Source organism: Cervus canadensis, chromosome 7 (assembly GCF_019320065.1).
Source record: "Cervus canadensis isolate Bull #8, Minnesota chromosome 7, ASM1932006v1, whole genome shotgun sequence".
NCBI lineage: Eukaryota > Metazoa > Chordata > Mammalia > Artiodactyla > Cervidae > Cervus > Cervus canadensis.
In genome coordinates this window covers 37,554,113-37,575,344 of record NC_057392.1, presented here as the reverse complement: position 1 = coordinate 37,575,344, position 21,232 = coordinate 37,554,113, and the positions used below count along the sequence as shown (strand labels likewise).

The 21,232-nt window shown below is 37.4% G+C and overlaps 1 protein-coding gene across 5 annotated transcripts in view; it reads left to right on the top strand.

Moving 5' to 3' along the window:
- LOC122445571 (limbic system associated membrane protein) overlaps positions 1-21,232 on the top strand; it is a 687,896-nt gene that overhangs the window by 446,767 nt on the left and 219,897 nt on the right. For all 5 annotated transcript variants that reach the window (XM_043474966.1, XM_043474967.1, XM_043474963.1 and 2 more), the window contains exon 3: positions 9,519-9,644. In XM_043474966.1, coding sequence (XP_043330901.1) covers positions 9,519-9,644 — 126 coding nt within the window. The remainder of the gene's footprint in view (positions 1-9,518; positions 9,645-21,232) is intronic.

Here is a 21,232-nt window from a genome sequence, read left to right as displayed (position 1 = left end):
GGGCACGACTGAGCGACTGACATGCATGCATGCATGTATGTATGTATGTAGCAGTGTGCATATGTTAATCCCAGCCTTCTAATTGATCCCTCCCCCACCTGGAGTGCTTTTGCTTTTTCTTTGGAGCCCAAGAGTTAAGCTTCTAAAAATTTGGGGAAAACTTATTTAACTTATGGTTCTACACTATCATATCTATCACATTTTTATGTCAATTTTTGTTGTAGTTATAAAGTGTCCAGACATTAACTGAAGAGTTGACGCATTGTATGTCAATATTGACATATGACATATTGACATAGCTCTGTCCATTAATAGATAAGAACTGAGTGCATGTCCTTGGGGTAATTTATTGTTAATACTGATATTAATAATTGATTATGAATTGTAATAATTATTTATACCTTTTGGCAATAATGGTGGCTGTAAAACTATATTTAGAATACCATTGGCCATAGAAATGTAAGAATTCTTTTATCATGTTATCTTAGAAGGAATAAGGCCAACACTGCTTTTTTTAACTAGTGTTAGCATGTAATAAATGGCTACTCTATAGATAGAACCTCTTTCTGTTCATTCATGTTCAGCCCTAATAGTAATCCCATAACATGGCCTAATATCAATTTTGCACATTGCTTCCTGTTAACAGATGAGGAAACTAAGACAAACAGATTTAAATAATCGGTCATTAGTTTGCTCATTCTTAGGCATTCAAAATTTATTAAGTACCTACAGTGTTCCTAATTATGGGGATTCAAAAGCAAATATCAGAGAATGTGTGGTTGCCTTATGAGCTGGTGGCAGGGCATGGTCAGAATCCCCTGGCTTTCAGTCTAGTTCACCGTGCTACATATCCATTCCTGTCATCCATCCTAGAAACTACCACACCATGCAGCTAAACGTGCTTCAGTGGCATTTTCAGAAGCAAATGCCAGGCTGGATGGATGATTGATATTTCACAAGATGGCATTTATGTGTTATATTGTGTATTTTTATCCTTATTGTTGAATTCTTTGATCGTGCTTATTAAAAACAAGTGCTACTCAAAAAAAACCTGTAGATTTTTGAACCCAGTTCTTATATATACCTGCCATACTGTTCCATAGTCTGTTATAAATGCAAAAGATAGGGTTTAAGCTTGTCTAACCTTATGAAAGAAAGGGTGGAAATTAGGAAGCTGACACTGTTGTGTTTTTAACAGCCCCTCACTGCCATACACAGTGGTACACACACCTTGCCCCAACTTCAAATGAACAATAACTGAGACCAATTTGTTTCTAATTTGTACCATTAGGAATGACATTTTGAATTGAATGCAAGTAATAACACTAATTATTTGAGGTTAGGGAAATGAGCCAACTGACCACTTTTCTCACCTACTCTGAAACTGATTATTTTCCTTCTGTAGGCTGGTCAGTTAGGGACTGAGGATAAAGGCAGTAAAACATTCACAGCCAAAATTAGATGGCTGGGCAAACCTAGGAGTATTTTTAAAGCAATGTGTGCTGGCAGATAAGATCCAATGGTAGACATGCAACTAAGTTGGTTTTGTGGGAGTACAACAAGTACCTAAGCAGAGATGACAATTTTCCTTTCCTCTATGGAAAGAACCCCCTTCAAAATTTTCCCTTATTATGACTGCTTCTCAATTTGGAACAATTAGGATTTTTTGGTTTAAGAAACAGAAACTGACTGTCTAATTTTATGTAAGAAGGGGATGATACATTGGAAGAATATGGAATAGCTCACAGAACCAAAGGAAAAGCACTGGAAACCACAAAATCATGGATCTCTAGATGCAAGTTGCAGACACTCCTGAAAAATAATGGTTCTTTCAGGTGGTTGCTTTCATGATATGTATTAGTTAACTATTGCTGATGAACAAACCAGTCCAAAATTCATGGGCATAAAGCAATAATAATTATTCTTTATTTCTCACAAGTGTACAAGTCAGGACACTTCTATGCTGGGCTTCACTACAGGTGACTGTGCTCCTGGGGTTGTCAGATTCATCAAGTGAAAGTTTAATTCCAGTTAAATTAGAATTTTAGATAATGAATAACTTTTTAGTATAAATGCATTCCATGAAATATTTGGAACATACTTTAAAAATTTGTTGTTTATCTGAAACTCATGTTTGACTGAGTATGTCATATTTTATCTGGCAATCCTATTTGCCGTTTCCCACCCCCCATCTCCTGGGATCAAAAGACTCAGTTGAGCATGTTCTTCTCTTGATGATGGCAGAGACAGAAGACCAAGTGAATCCAGTTGGGCCAGCACTTGTCAAGACTCTGTTTATATGACCTATACTGATATCTTTGGCCAAAACAAATAACATGCTCGAGGAACATAAAAATGTGTACCACCCACAATAGGAGGGCCTGGGCATGGCAAAGGCTGTAGAAACAGGGTGAAGTGGAAAACTGGAGCCATTAACACAGTCAATCAGTTTCCACTTCTTTTTCATCTATTTTTTATAAAAACCAAGTTCTAGGGAATGTGTGTACTTAGTTGTGTCAGACTCTTTATAGCCTCTTGGGTTGTAGCCTGCCAGTTTCCTCTGTTCTTGGCATTTTTCAGGCAAGAAATACTGGAGTGGATTGCCATTTCCTTCTCCAGGGGGTCTTCCTGACTCAGGGATTGAACCCACATCTCCTGTGTCTCCTATATTGTAGGCAGAATATTTACCTGCTGAGCTATTGGGGAAGTCAGTTCTAGAGAGAGAGGGTCTGAAATGTATAATTTAGGTAATTTTCATTGGCTGAGGAAAAAAAAGGTCACCTGATTGAAAATCCCAGCAAACCAATGGCAGTGAGATGAGAGGTAGTTCTCCAAAGGAAAAATAGGATGTCTTACCAGAAGAAGAAGGCATGGATTTGGGCAGGTAAAACACTCTACTATATCCTTGACTTTGCCTGGATTTCCACTTTTGTTCATACATGAGAAATGTTAGTCTCATACAAAAGAGAAAAAGGAATCAGTTTGAACCTGGAGAACTCTACAAAAATGCAGAGGCAGCTCTGAGTCCCCCCCAAAAAGAGCAAAGCCTAGAGATCTAGTAGAGATAGTGGATAAGAAAATTACCAAAAAGAGACACAGGACAATAAAACCATGGGCGCCAGAGTCTGATTGGCTGTGTTCTAATCTTACTTAACGGTGATTCATTGCACAGCTGAAGGACTTCATATATCCCAGAGCAACTAGATGCTAGCATTATTTTAGAAACTTCCATTCACTTTGTACTGAATACAAGGGGAAAGACATGCATTTAACATCAACCATATGTGAATTTCAATGAAAAAATATTACCTATTTAATAATTCACATTTTAAAATAACTTTTGGGTGCATCATATTCACTTTACATTTTTTTTAACAATGGAAACCCAGAGGATTACTTTGAATAATGAATTTTGCTAATGTCCTGAAAGATGGGTATCTAAATTATGTTTTTCACTCGGTATTATAGGAGGTGTTATTCTAATAAACAATTAATTTTGAAACAAGCAACACCTAATAATAGTGTGATGTCTGAAAGATTACTGAATTATATTTTCAAATATTTTGATAAATTACTTGGCATGATAAGTAAGGTTTATATTTATGTTTCCCAGAAAATATTACTCTGGCCAAATAGGTTACACTGTGTATGGTAATTCTGAAAACCAAAATGACATACACATTTTATAATATTTAGCAAATGGTATTGGGGAAATTGGCTAAAAAATATGGGAGAAAATCTATGGTTGCAATTCGCACCATAAGTATATTACATATGATGTAAAGAGTTCTATTTTTTTAATGAAACAGACCATTAAAACAAAAAAAGAAATAGAGATAAACATTTAACTGATCTGATGTTATAGAAGGATCTAATATACCCAGAAGCAGCAGAAGAAAGCACAAGAGAAAGAGAAACAAAAAACTTAAGACATTGGGACTTACCTGTGGTGGTACAGTGGTTAGGACTCCATGCTTCCACTTATTTGCAAAGCAGAAATAGAGACACAGGTGTAGAGAGCGAACTTACGGATACCCAGGGTGGAAGAAGGGGTAGGATGAGTTAGGAGATTGGGATTGACATGCAGCCATTACTGTGTATAAAATAGGTAACTAACTAATGAGAACCTGCTTCATAGCACAGGGAACTCTACTTAGTGCTCTTTGGTGACCTAGCTAGGAAGGAGAGCTAAAAAAGAGGGGGTATATAAGATCTCCTGGAGTAGGAAGTGCAGCCGACTCCAGTATTCTTGCCTGGAGAGGTTCATGGACAGAGCAGCCTGGTGGGCTGTCGTCCAGGCAGCCACCAAGCGCAGCACACATGGTGTCTCACCGGCTGTTGGTCTGATACATCATGTGTCTCAGAATAACTGATTCACTTTATTACACAGCAGAAACTAACGTTGTAAAGCAACTATACTCCAATAAAATATTTTTTTAAATAAAATGAATTTGAAAAGCACTAATATCCTTTAAATAATAATTGTTAGGAAATACTCCAGAAAAAGAAAACCAAAACAAACAAACAAAAACTACCCAGAGTACTGTAATAACCCAAGAATTGAGCACAAATCAATATTTCAGTGACTTTGATAAATAACTGATGTTTGCTGATGCAAATAAGGTTATCATGTTAAACAGTATTTCCTGAGTAGTCATCCTTACTGATAATTTAAATAGATTAAAAACTATTTGGAACCACTTTTGCAAAAGCAAGTGTAATAGAGAGAAGGAATTAAGTATAGAAGATTTGTAAGCCTTTTGGTTTGGGGACTAGCTGTATAATTCCTTAGCTAATGTGATCCCTCCACCCCATGTCCACATCTGTAAAATGCCAATAATAATAAAAACACTTTTTACTTCTCAGAATCTTTATTAAAATTTTACTGGTATCAGAATAAAAACTTTGATTTGTCACTTTAATGTTATCAGTGATGGTGTAAATGTAGACTGCATGAATTGCTATAGGAAACTAGAAAGGAACTTTCAAGCAATTAAACAAAAAAGATATATACATTTGTATACATACATGTATGTTATGTATAAAACTCCTGATAGAAGAAAAAAGAAACTAAAACTCAGAAATGTCTATAATCGGGGAAACTGGACATCAATAATTCCTAAAATATATGAACCTTTTTTTGCCCCATGGTTAATTTTTTTTTCCAATTGATATCAAAATAGATAACTGGATTGGTTACTAAAGACATACCGATAAAAGCTGTGTTGTTTCAGTTGTTCAGAATAAGAGCTTGCTCCTTCCTGGCAAAAATTTAATGAGATGACTTCCTTGAGCTCAGAAAAGAGTTGGGGAGAAGTTTTCATTCTTTTTTCCCCAAACACTCTGTGAGTACTTAATATTCCAAATACTGTGCTCTGTAAGATTTAGTGGTCAAGAAAGCAAAAGCCCTGCCGTCTGCCTCTTTCAGTTTAATGACAGGCATAGGTAAATAATCCAGCAATTATGGTTTCAGTGCTGTGTGGAGAAATACAGGGTACAATGTGACAACACAAGATAGGCGCCCAGTTTGGAATCAGGAGTGGGCTGGAGTGGGGGTGGGGGGATGACAAGACCATCTCCCGGAAAAAGTGAGAAAACAAACTGACAAGCTGAAACCTGAAGGAGAAAATGGAACAACCATATCAAGAGTTGAAAGAAAACTATTCCATTAGGAAAAAAAAAAAAAATAGAATGTTAAATGCCTGGGAGTAAACAAAGATAGTACATTTCAGGAACCAAAAGTTAAACTTGGAAGGCTGGCCAAAAGGATAAGAGGAAAAGCAGTTGCGTTTGGTGACCTAAAAACTAAGAAAAGGAAGAATGATGTTACTATCAAAAAAGTCGAATACTTCAGAGAAAAATGGGAATAATAACAAAATTTTTCATTGGACCTAAAAGCAATATAGTTCAAAGACATTGGTGAGCTTCTTGAGAGCAGTTTGTTTGGAAGTTAATGAGTGAGTCCAGATTGCACTGTAGGTTGGAGTATGAAATGTGAATTAGGGAATGAAGACATGAGATAGAACAATTCCTTCAAGAACATGGAGACAGAGAGGTTTGAACACAGGTAAGATGGGATTTGGCAGGAGGTGGGGAGTCTTCTTTCTAGAGCAGAAAGACTACATCATCATATATAAATGCTTATCGGAAGAAACTTCCAAAAAATAGGAAGATAAATGGTGGAGTAAAAACTATTGGTTAGTGACCCAGGGTGGGATACAATGTCAGCATGATTACATTTCTAACTGTTTAGCCCAAATGCTGTCTACATCTCCAGTATCTGAGAGCCAGAGCCTGAACATATTGTCCTTCATTAGGAAAAGGAATGTAGTCGGTGGCTGAAACATAGCCCTGTAGTCAAGTATTCTTTATTTTATTCTCAGTTTTATCACCATCTGTCTATATAACATTGAACAAGTGACCCCCCCCCTTTCGTGCCATGTAAAATCAAAGTCCTTAGTACATATATATCCCTTGTATAAAGGAGAGGCAAGAGTAAATTTTATCATTGATAAAAGCTCTCTGGGATCTTGACCATTGGAGATTTTTTGTTTTGTAAATTTTCATGTTTATAGTCAATATTTTTAGGGGTATGGATTCTTTCCCCCTCCACTTTTTCTTTTTAAATCAGACCATATCTGTATTTTTTTTTTTCTGTACTCTGTGTCCTGTCTTGGAATTCAGAATTAACAATGAATTAAGTGATGTGAGCTCTTGTAATTACTATACAGCTTCCTTTTACAGGTTTTAGCTTGTTGAGGAAAGATTCCTAGGATGTCTAAGTCTTGTTCTAGAACACCATCATGAGTAGTACTGTAGTGTCATGGGACATGATCAGAACCATGGCTTATTCAATTGGGAAAGAGAACGTGTGACTATTAAACAATAGAACTGGACATAGGGAGCTCTGAATTCTAAGTCTCGCCTATTTCTCTATGGGATCACCTTTGATAAGCCATTATTGTACTCTGAGCTTCACGTTCTTCCCTGTTAAATGGGTATAACTTTTCAGGTCCTCCTTGTGAAAGTCTAAGAGACTATATTATAAGTCAGTGTATGAATATGAGAAGACTACTCTTAACCCAAAGGGGAAACAGAAACTTTACCAATAGAAATTAATAAGTAACAGGAATCAGCTACATTCTATTTCTGCCATTGTGTTTGGTTTGGAATGACTGGTTCCTACCCAAAGGCCATGTAAGATGCCATTGTGAAAAGAATGCTCACAAGTCAAGAGAATTCTTCTCCCATTTCCTCCTTTGACACCCTGCCCTGGTCAGTTGCCCAGGTACCATCAATAACTGCTAACAGAGATCTGCAGAATGCTATGGTTGTCAGGCAGCTCTCTACAAGCAGAAAATGTTCCTGTTTTGTTTGTCACTGCACAGTGTCTCTAATGGGAAGGAAGAGTGGGAAAAAATAAAAGTTTTTTTGTTTCATTTTGTTCTTTATTGAATTCCTTCACGCTTTCTTGTCTTCTTCCCTCCCCCTGACACATAGTTTCTCAGGGACAGCATAAGCAACTAAGAGTTAAAAAAAAAATAGGAAAAGGAAAATCACAGTCAAAGCATAAACTCTGCAATTTGTAATCAGGGCATAAACTCTGTGATGAAATTTGTGAGTAAGTAATTCACTTTCCACTTAAGCCCACCAGTATGAAATCTAATGTTGCTGCCCTGAACACTAATGAAGGAAGTCAGACGGCAGTACAGCTAGCCCTTGGGGACTCATTTCTCACATCACCAAAAAGTAATTCCCATTATTTTTGGCCATCTGGTAGCCTGGATTGTGAAGATGAAGTTTAATTCAAGTAGGGCTTAAGAGTGTGGGCCCTGGAGTCTTTTTAGAGTCACATCTGTTTTCTGCTTGTCACCCAGCCTCTTCTATAACTTATTTTCCTACCCATAAATAAAATCCTCATATAATATTATTGACTTATTATAAGGAGTTATTGAGATAATACTTATAATTTACATAAGGTCTTGGGGCTTCCCATCATCCCATCCGGTCCCATCACTTCATGGCAAATAGATGGGGCAACAATGGAAACAGTGACAGACTTTATTTTTGGGAGGTCCAAAATCACTGCAGATGGTGACTGCAGCCATGAAATTAAAAGACACTTGCTACTTGGAAGAAAAGCTATGACCAATCTAGATAGTATATTAAAAAGCAGAGACATTACTTTGCCAACAAAGGTCTGTCTAGTCAAAGCTATGGTTTTTTCAGTAGTCATGTATGGATGTGAGAGTTGGACTATAAAGAAAGCTGAGTGCTGAAGAATTCATGCTTTTGAACTGTGGTGTTGGAGAAGACTCTTGAGAATCCCTTGGACTGCAAGGAGATCCAACCAGTCCATCCTGAAGGAAATCAGTCCTGAATATTCATTGGAAGGACTGATGCTAAAGCTGAAACTCTACTACTTTGGCCACCTGTTGCAAAGAACTGACTCATTGGAAAAGATCCTGATGCTGGGAAAGATTGAAGGCAGGAAGAGAAGGGGACAACAGAGAATGAGATGATTGGATGGCATCGCCAACGTGATGGACATGACTTTGAGTGGGCTCCGGGAGTTGATGATGCACAGGGAAGCCTGGTGTGCTGCAGTCCATGGGGTCGCAAAGAGTTGGACATGACTGAGCGACTGAACTGAACTTGGGGCTTCCCAGTGGCGCTAATTGTAAAGAACCTGCCTGCCAATGCAGGAGATGCAAGAGATGCAGGTTAGACTGCTGGGTGGGGAAGATCCCCTGGAGGAGGGCATGACAACCCACTCCAGTGTTCTTGCCTGGAGAATCCATGGACAGAGGAGCCTGGCAGGCTGCAGTTCATAGGGTTGGAAAGAATCGGTTGTGACTAAAGAGACTTAGCACACATGCACACCCACCTGTCTGTGACACAGGTCTTATTAATTCCATGTTTAAGCTCTAAGGTAACATCATCAGACCTGTCAGAAACCAAGATGATATTTAAGGCTTTCTGTTGTAGTGATTAACTAGGGTTTCATTATGTGGCTAGACTGTAAACAACCAGGTATTACTGCATCTTAGTAACACAACTATGTAATCTGATATTAAATAACACTGCTTTTCTTTTCCTGACATTTGAAGGAAATACATTCATTTTATCTACATAAGAAAATAAAAGTAAGTAGTACTTAGTAATAAGAAAAACCTATTCTTAATCCTTATACTTGTGCACACTCTCTAATAACCAAATCAGGTCCCTTGGAATCATAAAAGAGCTAAGATATTTTCATTGTGTTACTCTGTGTGCTTCCTAGAGTGCTTGACCATAGTGGAAAGATTCTCACCTTATAATAAGACCTATCCTTTACATCTGCTCACTGAGTCTGTAAGGAAGTCCTAAAGTACGTAATCTTCTTAACACAAAAATTCAAATTGTTCAAGTCAGAAAAGTACTTTGCTTAGATTTGCCACTTCCAATTGCATGGACCAGTACTGCAAAACTGCTTTTAATGATGTGGTTACTTATTCCATTTGTTTTTGTCTTAACAGTTCCACCAAAGATCTCCAACATCTCTTCGGATGTCACTGTGAATGAGGGCAGCAACGTCACCCTGGTCTGCATGGCCAATGGCCGTCCTGAACCTGTGATCACCTGGAGACACCTTACACCAACTGGTAAGTAACTCTCCAGGCCCCAAGATACAACACGCTATTTAAAATATCCTCATGCTTCTGTGAGTCCATTGAATCCAAAAGGCAAGCCTGTGCATTGTTATTAAAACACTATTAGAACCTCCCTCCCTTCTATAGCTATGGCTGATTCATGTTGATGTTTGGCAGAAGCCAACAGAATTCTCTAAAGCAATTATCCTTCAATTAAAAAGTAAATAAATTTTAAAAAACACTGTTAGAATAGTGGCATAGAGCTAACTTGATTAGGGTCATCTCTGGTCTTGGCTAATATGTCCATCTCTATAAAGTCTATAATCATACTATGTATATATTATACCATATATATAATATATATATACTATATATATAGTTCTGTGGTTTATATATAAGGTATATTTCATTTTAATAGGACACTCCCCCAAGGCAACCAATATAGAAGCATTAAATGCATTAAATTACTTAATAATTATGTCTAAAACAGGTCGGTATCTGAATGTCTTGGGACAATATTTTGTATGGATTAAATTCCCATAGTTCTTTGTGTGCTTTTTGTTTTGCTTTGCTTTTACATATAGTTTCCTAATACTATAGCACCTTGTGAAGAAATCTTTCAGGAGTAATACAAAGTTGTGACTTGTAATAGCCTGTCCTTAGCATCTGATTCTCTGGAGGGACACCAGGCATGGACTAACCTTCATGAACTCATTATGCATCCCCAGCTATTGATGCTAATTTAATAAAAGTCAAAAGATCATTTCTGAGAAATGTCATCTGCATTCTCCCCTCCTCCTTCCCACTACCGTCACTGGGTTCTGAGGTTCTATTGCCTTTTAAATTCCATTTAAATATTTTTACCGAATTATTTAGGATTAACTGCATGTGTCCTCTCCTACCCCACAGACTGAATTTTCTTACATAAAAAACTATGCCTTTGTGAATGACACAGTATTTACAGAGCAGGGTCTGCTATTTAGTTTTTCCAGAAAGAGGAATTATGGATCAATTTTTCTTATAAAATATCATTTATTTTGGTAACTAGCCCCAAACATTTAACTCATTTATATCTGATAGTTTCTTAACATTTTCTCACATAAATATCTACAGATTCAATATACAGCATATTAATTTTGAAGTGAACACCATAAATATTGTTATGCAAAGCTAGATAGACAATGGGATCTATATTGATATACGTCTGAAAGACCAGACTATGGTAGTGTTTGGTTATAGCATCTTTAAATAATTTTGTGTTTTGTGGTATGAAGATATGGGCCTCCATTCCATATTAGCCCTCAAATTAATGTACCAGGTGAAGTTTGGACTAACCTATGGAATAGTCTTTTATTTAGGCACCAGTTCTAATTAGAGGCTCTATTTTCTTAAGATGATGTTAAGTCAAAACTCATTCTTATTATTAATGCTTACAGCTTGTTATTTGTTGAGAATATATAAAAGCAGTAAATGAGGCACTTATTTATGGGATAAATCTCAAATTCATATCCTCTCATTCTCATTTTAAACCTCACACGGAAAAAATTACAAATGCAGGATTATCTTAAGTTTGAGCCACTGGTTATCATATACCTTTCCCCTGGATTAAATTTAACCTCCAGAGCACATTTTCCTTGGATGGAACTGTATATATTAACTCTCGATCCCATACACACCTACCTTTCTCCTGTAAAATTGCTTTTACTAAGTGACAATTTGGTATAGAAGTTTGGGGTACATATTTAAGGATTAATCATGAGAAGATATCCTCTGAAAGCACTGCATTTTCTGTATTGTTGCTTTGAGAGATTGTTATTGCATTACATTGTTTCCTCTTTTATTTCAGTATTTCTACTGTCCTATTTCTAAGCAATGGTTTGTTTTTTTAAATGAACCCAATGAATTTTTACAAATAATCAGGAGTCCTTCATTGTATTAACTGTTACCAAATTTAGAGCCAGATTTATAACCAGTCTGAAAAAGAATAGAGGAAATCATATATAAATTACACCTTAATGAAATGGATTTTGAACAAACTGTGTGGGATTTATGGCATCAAATCGATATATAGACACACTCTTGCTTTCATCTTGTTTTCTTATCGTTATTTTCATATCATCTCCATTTTGTAATTAATTTAAATGTTTGTATAGTATTTATGATCTCTTATTTTTATGGAATACATGGCAGATAAAAGAAAGGAAGAAGGGAGGAAGTAGATTATATTCAAGTTATAATCAAGGAATGAATTGCATTAATATTAATAAAAATGCCTTATCCCTTTGGTACATTATTGACTAGTAAATAATTTTGGTTTTTTTTTTCAGGGAAAAATACTATTGATAATCTGAAACTAAAGATAATTCTTTTTTATCCCCTCAGTTCAGAAAAGTAATGAAATCAAACCAGTTTAAAGACCTCCCCAGACTTGTTCTATAAGTGTAGATTTTCACGGCTAACTTTAGTAAACTTGTTAATGACAGTAAACAAATGGTTTGAACCCTGAATAGTCTGATTATCCATGATATTTCAAGTCATCTAAAGATCAAAGGACAAGCTAGATCTTCCAGAGTAAAGGGAGCATTTACATACAGTCAGAGAACCTGAGGGACTTCAAAATTAATAGAAAAATTGGTGTACACCCAGGGATTCCCAATAGTCAGGGGAGGGTGGTGTCAGGCAACTATAGTCCTTGGGCCAAATTCAACTTACCTCACTTTTTTTTTTTTTTGCAAGCTTAGAATAATTTTTAAATGGTTAGAAAAAATCAAAAGAATTTTAAAAAATATATGACACTAAAATTTCCGTGCCCGTAAATACAGTTTTAATGAAATACAGCCATGCTTAGTCATTTATATGATGTCTATGGCTGCTTTAAAAAAAAAAAGACAGCAGACTTTTGTTGCAACAGATATGATTTATCCCTTAAAGCCTAAAATATTTTCTATATGGCCCTTTACAGAATAGTTTACAGACCCTTGCTCAAGACTATCTGCACTCGTGGATGACTCCATGGGGCTTTGGGAAGATCTCCCATTAAGTTCCTAAATACATCTTCAGGGGAAGAACTTTATTCTTCTATAATCTATCTAGGCCCTCTGGGTCAAATCCTACTCTGGCACCTGCAAAACTACTTCCTTGCTGCGTTCACAGACTCCAGCTGCTGCTGCTTGGTCGCTTCAGTTGTGTCCAACTCTGTGTGACCCTATGGACTGCAGCCTGCCAGGCTCCTCTGTCCATGGGATTCTCCAGGCAAGAGTACTGGAGTGGGTTGCCATGCCCTCCTCCAGGGACTCTCTGCGACCCAGGGATCGAACCCGGGTCTCCTGCACTGCAGGCTGATTCTTTACCTGTGAGCCGCTAGGGAAGCCCACAGACTCAAGGACAGACTCCAATTCGCCCTATAATGGGTAGTAATTCCCAAGTCTACTTTTTCATCTTTTTCACATCTGACCTAAATAACTATCTGATCATAATCATATTCTTGATTACATGAGAGAGAATTTGTCTTTACTATTCTATACAAGAAATTAGGGGGTTTTGTTTTGTGTGTTTTTTCCTTTGCAACATTTGGAAACAGGGGTTGATCCTTTTCAGCCTATAATGCAAAGCCTTTCATAAAGACACTCAAAGAAGAGGCTCTGCTCCCTGTGTGACAGCAAAGCTACCTGCAACCCATGGCCATACGAGCAAAAATCTCCAGCTAGCTTTGTTCAATAATTAATTGTGCCTTCAATAGAACAGAGTGTGACTGCCTTGCAGAGGAAATGTACCTGTAATTAGCTCGACCCCACAGGACATTGAGCCCTGAAAAGGGGGAGATTTCATGCAGGGTTCACAAGTACTTGATTACCTGTCACTTGATGATACAAGGGGGAGAAAGGAAAGTAGGTGCAAGATATATTTTTATGAGAAGGAGAATATTTATTACCTCTTAATTCAGTCCCTTTAAAAAAAATTGTTGGATCATTTTGTTTCTCTTTCTTTTGACACCTGAAATTTCTTTTTCAAGAATACTGCAAGTGTTTTTTAATGAGGGAGATTAGAACAATGGTGAATTTTTTATATATACAAAATCAGAACATACTCGACATAGATGGAGGAGAAGAGATTGATGAATTCTATGGTTCCCTTCCCTATATTTTTGATATCTTAATTTTTCTCTCCTCTTCAGTTCTATAGTCAAAATGATGTGTCACATATGCGGTTGTTAAATATGACCTATTTTCTCCCTTAATTAAGTTAGACTTTCATAATCCTGTAACTCCCAGAGGGCAATTGCACTGTAACATGTATTTTCTATGGTGTGTTTGATCTCACTTCTATGAGCTAAGCTGCTCCCATCTTCATTTAACTTTGTTTCTAAATCTTTCTTCTCACATTCCAGAGTATCTTTCTCAACTGTGCCTCATGCCCTGTCAGGTTTGTTCATGGTTACAGAGTTTCTGGGCTTCCCTGGTGGCTCAGTGGTAAAGAATTCACCTGCCAAGGTAGAAAAGGCAGATTCAATCCCTGGGTCGGGAAGATCCCCTGGTGAAGGAAATAGCAATACACTCCAATGTTCTTGCCTGGGAAATCTCATGGATAGAGGAACCTAGTGGGCCACAGTCCATGGAGTCACAAAGAGTTGGACACTATTTAGTGACTAAACAACAATGATAACAGTTTTTCTATACATTTCATTTTTACAAAAATTTTTACATCCTCAGTAGCTTTCTCTACCTGGAACACTGAGAACTTAGACCCTTAGGCTGAGAGCAATTTAGCAGGCATTTTATAATTCTCTTGCCTAAGTCAGATTTAACATCAGCACCACATATAGAAAGCTCATGTAAGGAATATTTTCTATTTATAAAAGAACAAAAGAACACACAGTAATTTGAAAAGATACATGCATCCCAATGTTGAAACAACAGTATTTACAATTACCAAAATACAGAAGCAACCTATGTGTCCAAGAGATGAATGGGTAAAAGAGATGTGGTATAAATATACAATGGAATGCTACTCAGCCATAAAAAGAACTACATTTTGCCATTTGTGGCAACATGGATGGAACTAGAGATTATCATACTAAGTGAAGCGCCAGAGAGAGAAAGATAAATATATGATATCATTTGTATGTAGTATCTAAAAAATACAACAAATTAGTGAATATAAAAGAATAAATAAATGGACTCACAACGAGAACTAACAAGTGGCTACTAGTGGGCAGAGGGAAGTGGAAGTGGGGAGGGGCAATATAGAGGTAGGGGAGTAAAAGGTACAGAGTTTATGTGTAAAATAAATAAGCTACAAGGATATATTGTACAGCACAGGGAATGTAGCCAATATTTTGTAATAATTATGAATAGAGTATAACCTTTAAAATTGTGAATCACTATATTTTACACCTATAACTTATAAAAACATAGTTGTACATCAACTATCCTTTCATAAAAAAGAAGCATTTTCTATGTTGATGGAGTGGGGAAAACATTCTAGGAACTAACAGGACTCTGAAGAGTCTGAAATCCCCTTGTTCATTGGAGGTTGGGTTTTATCACTTAGTCAGACTCTTTCAGTTCATTTACAAGTTGAATCCTTGCCTAATAGTGCTCTTAAACTCCATTGATGTTATAGCTCCATCTGTCTTACTTCTCATTTTATAACTTACCCAACTATTAATATGTCCAGCCTAGACTCTGCCTTCATGGATTTGGAAGAAATACATAATGTTAAACTAAATTCATTTCTTTAAATTGAATTCCAGAAGCATATACTGCAAGTAGCTATCATCTGCCCTTTTCAGTTAGCATGTTAGAATTAGTATGACTTCACATTTTACAGAGAGAATGTAGAGATTATATAATCTACAGTTGAAGCTTCAGAAAAGTCTTTCTCTGGGATTTCTTTTATGGACCTTCCAGAAGGTTCTGTTAAGTCAGTCTTGGTAGTATCAATATATAGATATGAAAGAGTCAAGCCTGTTACCTCTGCAGGTAAGGGGTCTTGACCATTTAGTGATAATTTAAACAATATTGGTTCAACATCTTCTATTGATTACTTTTATTTATTTTCACAGTCTTTAATTTTTAATATTCTCATTTTCTGTTTACAAAGAGCGGGAAAATAAGGAAAAGTCTTGCTATGTTTTCTTTTCATTGTCTTACTTGTCATTCAGTTCAGTTGCTCAGTTGTGTCCGACTCTTTGCGACCCCATGGACTGCAGCATGCCAGGCTTCCCTGTCTATCACCAACTCCCGGAGCTTGCTCAAACTCATGTCCATTGAGTTGGTGATACCATCCAACCGTCTCATCCTCTGTCATCCCCTTCTCCTCCTGCCTTCAATCTTTCCCAGCATCAGGATCTTTTCTAATGAGTCAGTTCTTTACATCAGGTGGCCATAGTATTGGAGTTTCAGCTTCAGCATCAGTCCTTCCAATGAATATTCACGACTGATTTCCTTCAGGATGGACTGGTTGGATCTCCTTGCAGTCCATGGGACTCTCAAGAGTCTTCTCCAATACCACAATTCAAAAGCATCAATTCTTCAGCGCTCAGCTTTCTTTATAGTCCAACTCTCACATCCATACATGACTACTGGAAAAACCATAGCTTTGACTAGATGGACCTTTGTTGGTAAAGTAATGTCCCTGCTTTTTAATATGCTGTCTAGGTTGGTCATAGCTTGATTCTTCCAAGGAGCAAATGTCTTTTAATTTCAAGGCTGCAGTCACCATATGCAGTGATTTTTGAGCCCAAAAATATTTATTGGTTTTAAAGCATATCTTCCATCAATACAGAATTATATTCAAATTAATCTTGATCTTGATTACACTTTGTTTTTTTGACAAGAAATATTTATAGAATGCTCGCTCTGTAAAAGGCCAAAATGAGAAGCAAGACAGACATGGTCCCTGCACAAGTCGAACTTATAGTTCAACAAGAAAGCAGAGAATTAAGCTTATAATTGCATTAATAACCACTTAGGTTTATATAGTACAAAGGAAAATTATAGTAGTATTCAGTAAGACCATAAAACAGGGTCATATAGCAAAATCTGCAAGGCCAGCAAAGCTCCAGGAAGCTTACGCTAAGAGCTCAAAAATAAATAGAACCAGGGCAAGAAGATAGAGGTGGGAAGAGTATCCTTGGCAGAGAAGATGTTGCAGAGAAGAAGCCAATTCTGACTCCATGTTGGAATTGTTTCTTTTTTACTTGCTTTTCATTACTTTTGTTATTATAATCATACAGAATGGCCTGCCTCAGAGAATCCTGCCCCTCTGCCTGACTATTAAGCTAAATTGCCTTTGTTCAGAACCCTGTTCACCTGTAGATGGCAGGAAGGAAGAAATTAACACATACCTTGACTGAGGCTTGCCATTCTAGGAGATATTTGCAAGATTAATGGCTTTTTTACTTTGCTTCCTCACCTTCCCCCATTTCTGATCTATAAAAGAACCTGGCATCCAGACTCAGATAAGATGGTTTTTTTGAGGTGTTAGCATGCCATCTTCTTGGTCAACTGGCTCCTGATTTAAGTCTCTTCTTTGTCTCAACCCCTCATCTGTTGGATTCATTGGCCCATCGTGTGGTGAGCAGAGCAAGATTGGACTCTGTAACAAAAGAGCACATGTAAACAATGCATTGAAGAATACAGGCCAGCATCTTTATGTGAAACCATGATGTCAGTGTTAGGTTATGATGATTTTCTTTTAAAATTTAATCTCTTTCTTTAGCATACATTATTTCCTTTTACTTTTTAACATACCTAGTTTCCCTCTTCAGAGAGCTGGAAAATATAGAAAACTCTTGCTATGTTTTCTTTTCAGAACCTTACTTGTATACTGATTTTAAATATACAGTGTAGTGTATACCAGTGTAGCAGGTATACAGTGTTATTTTTGTATGTGAATATCTTACATTTGGGCTTCCCTGATGGCTCATTGGTAAACAATCTGCCTGTCAATGCAGGAGATGCAGGTTCGATTCCTGAATTGGGAAGATCCCCTTGAGAAGGAAATGGTAACCCACTCCGGTGTTCTTGCCTGGGAAGTCCCATGGACAGAGGCGCCTGGCAGGCTATAGTCTATGGAGTCACAAAGAGTTGGACACTACTGAGTGACCAAACAAAAAAAAAAATCTTAAATTTAGGTCAGAAACATTCTTTTCCCATGCATATAATTCCATAATAGCCTCATCAAGTAAATACAAACTTTTTGAGTAACCTTGTCATTAAAACGAATGGTTAATCTAGAAAATGAAGACTACAAAATGTAACTACATGATTACTGGCCTCCAAACCTTAAAAATCCTTAAGAGACTCACAACAGCTGACACTGACAGTCTGTAAGCCGTGGGAGGATTTCCACAACCAGGCGTGCTGGCCATTCTGATGAGTGTTGTACATATACCCTTGTACCACCAGCACCTCACTCTTGGCCTCCCCATATCTGTCATCAGATGCCCAGAAATCTTGCTGAAGAGAAATGAGCTGTCCTAGATTTGTCCTTGGGGCACTAGCTTGGATATGAGTGCTCCAGGACATTTTAGAAGCTTGCTGGCATGTAGGGGGTGGGGGGATAGCTTAATCACAGATTTTGCACATGGCCTAGTAGAACAGAAATAGAGTCCACATCTCTCAGTGTCTCATGACTTCAAATATTTTTGCCATTATTTCCAAGAGTCTGTGTTTTCTAATTTTAAAGTAGCTCAAAAACAAAATCTTTGCCAAAGGTTATCATGAGAATTAAAAGAGAACATGTAAGCAAAGTCTTTGGTATAGCATTAGCTATTATTGATATCCTTATTTTCAATATCTATTTCAATTATTATTAATCCATATATCAGCTTTCCATAGTGAAAGTTTGGGGGAGGCTGATGATTTGATTGTAGACTACTTCCATGCCATCTTTATCCATTCCAGCAAGCAGCCAGGGGGACTTTTTAAATGCTCTCACCAAAGCTAGTCTTTTTTTTTTTTTTAATATTTATAGTTATTTATTTGGCTGTGCCCGCTCTTAGCTGTGGCATGTGATATCTTTGATCTTCATTGTGGCATGCGGGATCTTTAGTTGCGGCATGCAAACTCTTAGCTGCAGCATGTGGTATCTAGTTTCCCAACCAGGGATCGAAACCAGACCCCCTGCATTGGGAGCGCAGAGTCATAGCCAGTGGACCACTAGGGAAGTCCCTCACCAAGGCTAGTCTTAATATTTCACATCTTATATTGCCTCATATCTCAACATACTCATTTGAGGTGTTAATTTTTCAAAAGGGCATGACAACAACTTGTTAGGGAGAGATCTTCTGATCTGCTTTATTCATGTAGCCATGCTTCTTCTCCTAGCGGTCCATTCTCCCAGAGTCTGGCTATGTAACAGCTAATACATTATTAACTGTAGCTGTAGAAAACCTATAGGTTGTAAATTACAGTGATTATTTTCTTAATAAAATTGATATTTCAGGCAATGGTAGTACAACACCAAAAAATGACCAACAATTTCTTCAATTTTCCAGTTGGACCTCTTGCTGCTGGGTATTTACCCCTACTACAAAAATGCTATTTCTAAATTTTAAAATTATTGAGTTAATTTTCCTGCTAGACTTTCCCATTGCCTTTGGGATAAAGTTCAAACTAAGCATGGCAGCATCCTTCATTCAATTTACTTTCCTATCCTTAAATCCCTAATCATGCTACTTTAGGTAGTAGGTAGATTAAATTGATACTACTTATATTTCAAGACTATGTCTTGTTCACTTGCTTTGGGGCCTTCAGACATCCTGGTTTTCTTCTTCAAATATGATTTCACCTCTCACTTGTATCATCATTTTGCCAGTATAACTTTTTCTTTTGAAGCATTCAAGATGACACTCCCTTCAGGAAGCCACATGATAGAAGTAATAAAATTTCATTTTAATTATGTGCAATCTCTGGATTATAAGATCCATAAAAGTACAGAAACTGTATCCTACTTATGTGTACATTCTTAGTTCATTGCTTGGCATATAAGTGCTCAATCAGTCCACCAACCAAATGAGTTATTCAATTAAGGGCTTTATAAAAATAGTATTGTTGGGAAATAACTCACATTGTGAAGTCTAAACTAAATACAAATTGACAAGTAATTAAAGGATGAATGAGTAGACAGCAAATGGCAGATGGTACAATAGAATTGTATAACTAAGGCTATCCAACTAATAGTTTGTTAATCTCTTACTAAGAAGGTTTTGGAAAGTTCAGGAAAACTCTCTAGGTCCTGTTCAGATCCATTTCTTCTTTGTTGCTTTGATGTGCCGGTTTGCTTCTATGAGATTCTCATTATTATCCACTGGACTACAGAGAATGCTCTGAAATCTATTTTCTTGTATCAAATCCTTTGACATTCTCTTTATCACTAATGTGTTGTTCTTCTCCTAAGCAATTATCACACTCAGTAATTGTCTTAAATGTTTATGCTTTTACTATTTTCCTTATGGAAGCAAATGTGTACATGTTCTTAGTGCCATCATAGTGCCTTCAGTTCAGTTCAGTCACTCAGTCATGTCCAACTCTTTGTGACCCCCTGGCAGCACGCCAGGCCTCCCTGTCCATCACAAACTCCCGGAGTTTACTCAAACTCATGCCCATCGAGTCGGTGATGCCATCCAGCCATCTCATCCTCTGTCGTCCCCTTCTCCTACCCCCAAGCCCTCCCAGCATCAGGGTCTTTTCCAATGAATCAACTCTTCGCATGAGGTGGCCAAAGGATTGGAGTTTCAGCTTCAGCATCAGTCCTTCCAATGAACACCCAGGACTGATCTCCTTTAGGATGGACTGGTTGGATCTCCTTGCAGTCCAAGGGACTCTCAAGAGTCTTCTCCAACACCACAGTTCACAAGCATCAATTTTTCGGCGCTCAGATTTCTTCACTGTCCAACTCTCACATCCATACATGACTACTGGAAAAACCATAGCCTTGACCAGAGGGACCTTTGTTGGCAAAGTAATGTCTCTGCTTTTTTAATATGATATCTAGGTTGGTCATAACTTTCCTTCCAAGGAGTAAGTGGCTTTTAATTTCATGGCTGCAGTCACCATCTGCAGTGATTTTGGAGCCCAAAAAATAAAGTCTGACACTATTTCCACTGTTTCTCATCTATTTCCCATGAGGTGATGGGACCAGATGCCATGATCTTAGTTTTCTGAATTTTAAGCTTTAAGCCAACTTTTTCACTCTCCTCTTTCACTTTCATCAAGAGGCTCTTTAGTTCCTCTTCACTTTCTGCCATAGGGTGGTGTCATCTGCATATCTTAGGTTATTGATATTTCTCCCAGCAATCTTGATTCCAGCTTGTGCCTCTTCCAGCCCAGCATTTCTCATGATGTACTCTGCATATAAGTTAAATAAGCAGGGTGACAATATACAGCCTTGACACACTCCTTTTCCTATTTGGAACCAGTCTGTTGTTCCATGTCCAGTTCTAACTGTTGCTTCCTGACCTGCATACAGGTTTCTCAAGAGGTGGATCAGGTGATCTGGTATTCCCATCTCTTTCAGAATTTTCCACAGTTTATTGTGATCCACACAGTCAAAGGCTTTGGCGTAGTCAATCAAGCAGAAATAGATGTTTTTCT